This window comes from Lactuca sativa, chromosome 4 (genome assembly GCF_002870075.4).
Source record: "Lactuca sativa cultivar Salinas chromosome 4, Lsat_Salinas_v11, whole genome shotgun sequence".
In the NCBI taxonomy this organism is placed as follows: domain Eukaryota; kingdom Viridiplantae; phylum Streptophyta; class Magnoliopsida; order Asterales; family Asteraceae; genus Lactuca; species Lactuca sativa.
Window position 1 is genome coordinate 15,204,924 of NC_056626.2, and position 10,382 is coordinate 15,215,305.

Below are 10,382 nucleotides of genomic sequence, written 5' to 3' on the forward strand. Positions count from 1 at the left end.
GTCTTGTGAGAATCAGAGGATCAGTGGGTTATCAAGGTTGACATTCGACGAGCGAATATCATGGTGATCGCTAGAGTAGGTGGTCTGGCGGCGAGTTAGGCCACTAGAGTTTCCAGATATTGGGAAAGAGTATATTAGCGGCCGAAGAGTTGGTTTAGTTTTGGGACTTGGGAGTTTCTGTGTGGTTTCAGGTGTCCAATGAGAAATTTATCCGTGTAGTATGAGATCCTTCCGGTGGTGTCTTTCGTGTTGATGAACTTTGTGTGGTTACAGAGTGATTTCGAGGGCGAAATCTAATTCAAGTGGGGGAGAATTGTAACATCCGGATTTTTAGAGGTATATTGGTGTGTGTTAATCTTGTGATTAAAGGAGAGACTCCACGAGTTGAGGGTCCAAATCACCGAGTCGAGTCGGGTTCTCCCGTGGATTTAATGAGTGGACTCGACGAGTCCGAGGAGAGGGACATGCCGATTAGGTGCTGGGCAGAGAAACCCTAATCTTCGGGGTTTGGGACCTATTTAAAGGCACTTATAGCCTCCTTGGCCCCTTCCCAACAATGTCTTTGTCCCTTGAGAGAAACCCTAGAGTTATTTATGAGCTAGAGAGGAAAAAGGCTTCTTAAAGGTCATTTCTTTGAGAAGAAGATCAAGGGAGTTGCAAGGATCTCAGAGGAGAGTTGGTGGATCAGTCTCATCTTCATTTCAAGCTTCAGATCTGGTACAACTCTTGCCTCCATTGTGTTTGAGTAGATTTCCTTAGTTGTAAAGTTGGGCTTGCATCCATATTGATGGGGTTTTGGGTGCATCCAAACCCTCTTCTTGAGTCAATTGTAGATCTGGACCCTGTGAGGTCCATAGATCCAGAAAGTAGGCAGCCTTGAGTGAGTAACCTTGGAGCTTTGAAGCTATGGAGCTTCAATGGAGTCAAAATGGTGTATATATCAAAATACACTATGCATGCGCCTCAAGTTCAGACCTTTGCATGACCCTTGGGTAGTAGGAGGTTAGATCTATGAGTTTGGGTTGCAGATTTGACCCCAAATGGCTGAATGAGAAATCTGTGGGAGCCAACTCGCCGAGTCCATGGGTGACTCGACGAGTCGTAGCGCGTTTGACCGAGTAGTCTTGACCCAATATTGGCTTGTCGAGTTGGGATTCAACTCGACGAGCTGAGTGAGTCCTAGGTAGAGTTCAGTTGATGCGAGGGGACTTGACGAGTCGCATGGGTGCACTCGACGAGTAGGATCAAATGTGGACTTTGACTTGAGCTTGACTTCTGTTGACTTTAGGGTTTTGGTCAACATAAGTAATAGAGGCCTTGGAAGGGTAAAATGGTCTTTTACCCACCTTAGAGAGTTAGAAAGAGAAGGAACCGCCTTCGAGTATCTGAGTCTTGGAAAAGAGTTATTATAAGAGATATTCATCTTATGTGTTAGGCGGTGGTGAGTTCGAGATTCAAGTGTAAGGATAGCTGCTTTCGGCTTGCCAGGTGAGTCTTCTCACTATACTTTACCTAGAGTGGTAATTAGAGTTATATGACAGAGTATCTTGTATGTTATTTATGTGATTGTGATACACTACATTATTTCTATGTGATCCATGTCGTGTATGTTCCAGAGTTTACAGAGTTAGAACTGGAAGGTTCACAGAGTTAGGACCAGAGGGTCCACAGAGTTAGGACCGGATGGTCCACAGAGTTATAGCCTCGAGTGGCTAATATGTGTTATATATGGTATTTTGGGAACTCATTAAGCTTCGTGCTTACCGTGTTATGTGTTATGTGTTTCAGGTTTTCCTCTCAGAATCGCGGGACGACGCTGACTTGATTGTACACACCAGAGAAAGAGTTATGAGGATCCTGGTATATTAATGGAGTTGCGCTTTGTAATTGAATAAAAGAGATTTTTATACGATTTGTTATGAAGAGTATGCATTTTAAAAATAAAAAATTGTTTTAAATTTTCATGTTGTTACACAACTCGGGGACCAAACGCGTGCAACTTATGGTCCGTAGGTACTATTTCAGGGAAAAAAGTATCGTAGGGACTACATTAGGGAAAAATCCAAAACCTGAAGGACCATTCGGGTAATTTGTTCCATATAATATTATGTGCATCTTCCAATATATTCTATTATATTATTCTGTCACTCTTTTTTCTTGTACATTGGTTTGATCCCACTTTCATTTGAAAATAACATTCAAAACTACGCACATTTTTTCTTCATTCATCTCACCCTGCAATCTTCACTCAAGTGGGGAAATGGTAATATCTTCTTATTGTTTTCTTATGTGAAATTTGATTCGATTCTTTTTATATTATGCATATTATATCCATATATTTTGCTTTAAGTTTATTGTAGGAGGAAGTAGAGCACGAGATACATGTGTGGGAAGGCTATGTAAATTATAGGTTCATACATGCACAAAGAGATCGCCATAGTGGCGTGCGTGCCTCTTTGTTTGTTTTGGTTACAAAGTTCTTACTTCTTAGTTTTCTAAAAGACAAACTTTTTTCAAATTTTAGCATGTTTCTATAATTTTATATAATTCACATTAATTTCAAAGTTAAATATGAGCCATTTGACATAAAAGTCAAGTTGCACTTGCACATTCTTTTTTCTTACATTAGCATATTCAAAAAGATTATGGATTTGTCTAACATCTTATCTCTTGTATTGTGTTATATATATATATATATATATATATATATATATATATATATATATATATATATATATATATATATATATATATATATATATATATATATATATATATATAGGTTCAGGTTCATTTGAGACCATTCTAATTTTGTGAGACCGTGAGACCAAATCTAAAAATAATTTTAAAATGCAAAATAAATGAAAAAAATCCAAAAATTCTTTTTTTAAATGTTATTTTCGGAACTTGAATTAACTAAAAAAAATATTAAAAAAATATAAAAAAAATAAAAAAAAATAAAAAAAAATCCGTTTTTTTTTTTTGAAAAATACGTGAAATATTCTAAATAGAATATTTCACTGACATATTCTAAAAAATAATTTTAAAATGCAAAATAAATGGAAAAATCTAAAAATTCTTTTTTTAAATATTATTTTCGGAACTTGAATTAACTAAAAAAAATAAAAATAAAATAAAATAAAATAAAAAAAAAATTTTTTTTTTTTTGAAAAATACGTGAAATATTCTAAATAGAATATTACACTGTACATATTCTAAAAATAATTTTAAAATGCAAAATAAATGGAAAAATCAAAAAATTCTTTTTTTAAATATTATTTTCGGAACATGAATTAACTAAAAAAAATAAAAAAAAAATAAAAAAAAATAAACAAATGCGTCTCACGGTCTCACAAAATATAAGTGGTCTCAAATGAACCTAACCCTATATATATATATATATATATATATATATATATATATATATATATATATATATATATATATATATATATATATAGCTGTTGAAATTCTCGAAAATTTGGCCTTTTTGGCAAATGCAAGCAATATGGTGTTATATCTGTCAAAGTATATGCATCTTTCTCCATCAAGATCCGCCATTGATTTCACAAACTTTATGGCCACCGCATTTCTCCTTGCACTCCTTAGTGGCTTTTTATCAAATGCTTTCTTTACTAGCTACTACATTTACTTGATGAGCGAAGACGTCGAGTTTTTAGTACTTTTAAATTTATTTCATTGATCACTCTTCTTACAACAATTTCTTATATAATATTACACTTTTCTATATCAAGAAACCGATTTTCAAACAATAGAGATGTGTTCGGCAAAACTAAGCTGGTAGCCGGTAGTTGGAAAGTGAACCTATAGATTTTATTTGTATATCTGTTCGGAAAAAAGTAGTTGTAAACTTTTAAAACAATTAAAAATACATAAAAGGATATCTTTGGAAAATATAAAATAGAAACATAATTAAAAAAATGGTAATTGAGTCGATTTGCAAAAATATAGAAGTCTTTGTTATATACTATTTGAAGTAGCTTTCGGGTTTGAAGTTTTTTATTTAAAGTAAAAGCTAAAAGGTCTTACTGTCAAATAAAGTGTTTTGTTTTAGAGCTTTTTCTTAACAGCTAAAAACAAGAAGCCCCTGGAAGTTGGTTTTCATATTATTATTTTCAAATAGCTCATCCAAAAGTCCAAACTTATATTTTGCTTTCAAACAATATACAGGAATTAACTAGTTAATTATACAGGGTTTGATAATTCTAACATTCCTACCTCAAACGCCCACCATGTGACACATCCAAAACCCTTCCTTGCATACAAGTTCATGGTGGAAAAGCCTCCATGTTGTTCTTAGGTCTCTACCTTGTGGCTATTGGTGTCGAGGGTATAAAGGGATCATTGCCAGCACTAGGAGCCGAACAATTTGACGAAAATACCCCCAAAGGAAGGAAGCAAAGATCAACCTTTTTCAATTATTTCATACAGTATTTTGTTTATCATGTGGTGGTCTAATTGTTGTCACCTTGGTGTTATAGATCGAAGATAATGTAGGGTGGCAATGGGGTTTTGGCATTACAACCGTACCCAATGGAACCCCTCTTGCAACCATGTTTAAGGTAATAACTCGATACACTAGCTATGAGTTTGTATTCGCGTTTGAAGACTGATTGTGGCATTTCATCGAACAGGTGGTGTGCGCAGCATCTGTAAATGTTTCTAAGGTCGCCAACTCCTATGAGCAGCAGACGAAAGAGAATGAGACAGACAGAGCAAGACTTTCAAACACCCTCGAGTGGTTAAACCGCGCGGTTGAAAACAAACCAGCCAATAGATTGGCTCTATTCAAGAGGTAGAAGATGTCAAGATCATGCTGCAAATTCTTCCTATATTTTGCACCATTATACTTAATTGCTGTTTAGCTCAACTCTCTACGTTCTCCGTCCAACAAGCCGCGACAATGAACACGATGCTTGGCTCGTTCAAAGTCCCACCTGCGTCGCTACCTGTTTTCCCAATCGTCTTCTTGATGATCATGACACCACTCTACGATCATATTATAATCCCATTTGCACGAAAATGGAAAAAATCTGAGATGGGCGTGTCTCATCTCCAAAGAATTGGCTTGGGTCTATGTTTCTCCATTTTGGCCATAGCTGTCGCAGCTCTAGTCGAGCTCAAACGCAAGAAAGTTTCCAAAGTTGCGATGGTGGCACTACTGCCTATTTCGTTCCTGTGGATTTCGTTTCAGTATTTGTTTTTGGGATCTGCTGATCTTTTCGTGTTGGCAGGATTGATGGAGTTTTCGTTTACAGAAGCGCCCGTTAGAATGAGATCTTTGGCTACTTCGTTTTCTTGGGCGTCTTTGTCCATGGGTTATTTTCTTAGTGGCGTGATCGTCTCGGTTGTTAATGGTGTTACTGGCGCCAGATACCACCGGCAGCCATGGTTCTCCGGTGAGAACTTGAATAACTATCATCTTGACAGGTTTTACTGGTTATTATGTGTTTTGAGTTTCTTGAATTTGGAAACTATCTTTTTTGGGCGAATCGTTACAAGTACAAATCAATATCAGGAAACATTTAAAATCATATGAATTTCTACTCAATGATATTTAATTTTCAAAATTCTCATGAATTCGTTTAATTAACAAAACAAATCAATCGTTTATGTGTTAGTATAATTGTCTTTGACTCTTTACCAACACTTTGTTTTTAATGTAATCGGCTCTATCATAATTGTTTATTGAATTAGATATGACTGGTGAGAAGATTGGCTCTATAATACTTGTTACTAGTGAGAAGAGTGACTTGAGTTATGAAACTTTGCAGTTTGATTTTGCTGATAAAAATAATAATATAGTGATATTATCATATTATCATATTGCCAATTTGCTATATCTTATGTCGGATAAAATGTATTTATTTATTTGATAAAATATGTTAACAGAGATATTGAATAATTATAAAAAATATACAAAATATGGAAAATAAAAATTGGATGCAAAGATCATCAAGGGAGTCGGGAAGGGGACGGTTGCGACTTGCAAGCTTAGAAGGGTGTGTTCGATGAAGGAAGTTATATATAGTATCAAGGCAAATTGCAAAAATTTGAAAGAAACACATATGGACCGAATCAACTATTAATCTCTTATGTGAGTCATAAGCTTTGCTTATCCATGACTGACTGAGTCAGAAAAAAATGTCTGATCAAACTCAACCGAAATCAAACAATCCCTAAAATATCTCTAAAATCTTATAAAAAATGTCTGACAAGACTATCTTAGCCGTTCATTTATATCTTAGTTTTCCGAATCAAAGTTTCAAATTTTAAAGACAATTTTGCATTAAATGTTATGGTTTCCTATTTTCTTTTTGTTGCTTGGGTTTCTTAAGCTAGTATGTCAAAATATAACTTTAGCTATAAATGATAATGACACATAATACTGGGAAACAAAATGGCTTCTACAAATAGTAATTTTTTTTAACCTTGGAAATTATTCTCCATTCACATTACTTTCTAAGGATATGTATCTACTTGGAATTTGATCGGAACAAAACAAAATAGAAAACCAATCAACCCGATAATTAAATCGATTTATACCATTCCGGTGTTAATTTATATAGAAGATACGGGTTTTATTTGCTTTTATTTTGAACCAAGTTAAGAGTACGATTTTGAAAAACCGAAAACCAATTATTAACACAAAACAAATTGAAATCACGTTAAAGTTTGATTAATTAGGATAGAGAAACTAATTTCAAAACTAATTAGTATATTTTCATCAACTTCACTTAGAACACCAAAGAATTCAAAATGAAAACAAAAAGAATTTTCCAAAACTAATTCGATTGTAAATTGACCCAAACAGATTGACCTGGTACCCCATCGTGTACCACAAACAGCATATAATACCCCGGCGGTGCAACATTTGGTGATGAAGGCGCACGTACCGTAGCCCTATACCCAAACACAGAATACTGTTCCAAGGAAGCCACGTGTAAAAATAACACCCGTTGATTCATCGCGAATGAGTGAGTCGCAAATGAGGGTGCAACCAACGATACGATGACCCTTAGATCTAAACCAGTCAAGGACATAGTCAACGTTATGGTGAAATATTGACCGTAGATTATACCCTCATCGATACCATATTCAACGGACAAGATTGAAGGCCTGTAATAAGCGAATCTCCCGTCCATGTACGGCGGCGAAAAGGCCTCCAAGCTCAAATCAGTTGGGTAGTTTCCGGTGAACTCGTATGACACGTGTGGGTTACTTCCACCCACTAAGATTCTGCCATCTGGAAGTAACGTGGCTGCTGAGTGGTACATCCTGGGTCTTTTGGTGGGGGTGAGCACAGTGAATAGTCTCTTTCTTGGCTCGTAAAGAATCGGGTGCAAAACCGGTTCAACCGCGTTCTCCCAACCGGCGGTACCTCTCGCCGCTCCGTTAATGATGATGATGTCGCCGGTCGGTAAAACGATCATATCCGGCATTACCCGGCGGAGGGGCATCATCTCCATGGTCCAACTGGGCTGAGGAGCATTGAGGTCCATACGTCCGCAGGTTCTTGCAGCTGCCATGTACACACCTTGCTCCGCCATCGGAAACGACCCTCCTCTTGCGCCGCCGCAAATCATAACCTCTACAGGCGGCGATCGGACATTTTCGTTGAGCGAAATCGGTAACAAAACTGACGAACCGGTTGATGGGTACGATCTTTTTTCTCCGGGAATCGGCGGAAACTCGCGAACGACTCGGCCGTGCACGTAATCCAAGGATATTGAACGTTGATTCGCAAAGATGAACAGATTTCCGTCCGGCAAGAGGTGAAGAAACGGATACAGATTGTTCTCTTCTTGAAAATCTGTTGTTTCTATCAAGAACGTGAGATTAAACAAATTTAAAGAAGAAGACCCAATTGGGTTTCTTGGATAAAACTCATAGCTGTAAGCTCTCCGGCCACCGACGATGATAATGTTGCCATCGGGGAGAATATGATTTGACGCATACCAACGTTGAACTGTTAAATTCCTTTCCAATTCAACCCAATCACAAGAATTATCTCGGCATGGAGTGAAGAGACGTATTTTGTGGTCGCCGGCGTGGTAGCCTCCTGTTTGCACAAGTGTGCCGCTGGGATCGACGGAGCCTGATGAACACCATATATCGGTTTGTACAGTAAGTGGTCGGAATGTATTTGAAGGAACGTCGTAGAGGATGGAGTGAGCGGTGCAATCAGGTCTAACCACTTCGTCGTTGATCCGGCAAGTTTCTCCGAACGGGAGACTGAGATTTGATGGTCCAAAATCGGTCCGGTCAAAGATAACGACTTTGTTATTGTGTAGAAGCTGCATGTGCATGGCAGAAATCCCTATACTTCTTTGCAGAAGAACCCAATTTCCCAACGGTTTTTTGGGTTCAATCGCTCTTCTAATTTTGGGTGGCAAGAAACGGTCATCGCGTCCGCTGACAATGATCTGTGTAGGCCCTGCAGCCGGCATGGGTGGTGTAGCCAGTATCGCCGGTGTTGGCTGCGTAGGCACTGCTGTGGACGGTGTAGGCGCCATTATCGGCGTTGTAGACTGTGTGGGAGGCGGTGTAGGCGGTGGTATGGGCGGTGTAGGCAGCGTGGGTGGTGTTGGGGGTATAGGCGGAGGAGGGGGTGGCGTATGAGTATGAGTATGGCCTCGGTGGTGTCGATGGAGATGAAAATGATGATGGTGGTGGCGGTGGTGATGATGGTGATCGGCGAGACAAAGATGGAGGAGAGAGAAACTAGTAATGAGCAAGAAGAAAGATTGATTCTTGAACAATATTGCCGCCATTTATAACTTGTAATAAGATTTTCTTGGGTGTTCTTGGGACCCTTCAATCGGCTTTATAATCTTTGGGAGGTAATTAAAGGACTCCGGAGGGTTTTAGGGTTTATGTAACTGTGCGTGTGTGTATATATATACCCCTTTATTTTCAACATGATAATTAATCAGAACAGATTTTACAAAAGATCCGATCAATAATTACTTTTTTGTTATCGTAAAAATAAATATAAAATATTCAACTATATTAGGCAAAATGTGTGGATCATTACATTACTGGAGCCAAATCTCGAAAGAAAGCTTATTAACGGCTAATATAATATAAAGTTAAGTTCATCATGATATAAAAGCTTAGCGGTATTATCAAAATTCTCAGAAAGATTAATAATTAATCGTGCTAAATATATAAAATTTAAACATTTTTTGATCTAGAACAATTTATATTTATAATTATAAAAATAAAATAAAAAATGAGCACACCAGCTCATGACTCAGAACGTATATATAGGAACTTCACGTCTTAAATGTAAATTTATGAAGAGATCAGTAATAATTAAAATAAAAAGTACATTTTTGGAAATAATGTAACTATCCAAGCTAAGTTAAATAATTAATATTTATGGGAATTAAATCAAACCCAATTTGAATATATGGAAAGTAAACTTTGCCGTCTTGGGCTTGGTATGCAATCATGAAGCATACAAATCCGGCCTGCCCTTCTGGTAGCCCAATTGTGGTATCTAGAATTGTCATCATTTTGTTACATTTTAACATTTATGATTGGATATTAAGCACTAAATTAAGGATTGAAAATTTGGTCTCTATAATAGACATACTATGTGCAACTTTCATCAAATTCCATATCGATTTGTCAAATCTGAGCAGCATACTAATTACTAAACGACGGTGATCTAAAATAATCACAACTATACTAATGTAATAAACAAAAATAGAGTGGCAATTGATGATGTTTGATTTTGCCTTGGTGATTCGATCTTGGAGGGCAAGTGTAACAACGTAAATTTCAAAACAATTTTTCGCATTATATAAAAACACAAATCATTTAATATTCATAAAAACATTAGTGTTTGAAACTCAATCCATGCTATATAAAAATTCCCAAGATCTGATAACATAAAATCTCGTGTGTGTACTGATCAAGCCGGCGCCTTCCCACGGTCATCACTAGTACCTGAAACAAATAACACCAACACTGTAAGCACAAAGCTTAGTGAGTTCCCAAAAATACCACACATAACACATATTAGCCACTCGAGGCTATAACTCTGTGGGTCCGTGGACCCTACTCTGTAAACTCTCTGGTTCTAACTCTGTGAACCTTCCGGTTCCAACTCTATAAACATGCACAACATAAATCACATAGAAATAATGCAGTACAACACATAACATACAAATACTCTGTCACATAACTCTGGTTACCTACTCAAGGTAAAGTATAGTGAGAAGACTCACCTCGTGTATCTCGCTAACTCGCAAATCCCGGAAATCACTCGCGCTCGATCCCCCGAGTTATAATCCTCCTATAACACAATATATCTCTAATTAACACTTTCACAACTAAGGTTGACTACCCCT

General features: G+C 37.0%; 1 protein-coding gene and 1 pseudogene across 1 annotated transcript; one reads left to right on the forward strand and one right to left on the reverse strand.

Annotated features, from left to right (window-relative positions):
* The first annotated feature begins 1,868 nt into the window (after nt 1-1,868).
* Nucleotides 1,869-5,601, forward strand: LOC111909758 (protein NRT1/ PTR FAMILY 4.6-like; annotated as a pseudogene).
* A 1,118-nt stretch (nt 5,602-6,719) lies between these two features.
* LOC111909759 (aldehyde oxidase GLOX) lies at nt 6,720-8,795 on the reverse strand. The gene has a single exon (XM_023905538.2). The coding sequence runs from the start codon at nt 8,793-8,795 to the stop codon at nt 6,807-6,809; it is 1,989 nt and encodes a 662-aa protein (XP_023761306.1). The 3' UTR covers nt 6,720-6,806.
* Between the last annotated feature and the right edge of the window lie 1,587 nt (nt 8,796-10,382).

What these genes read in the sequence shown, in the direction of transcription:
- LOC111909759 (XM_023905538.2), bottom strand. Translation starts at nt 8,795, where the DNA reads ATGGCGGCAATATTGTTCAAGAATCAATCTTTCTTCTTGCTCATTACT.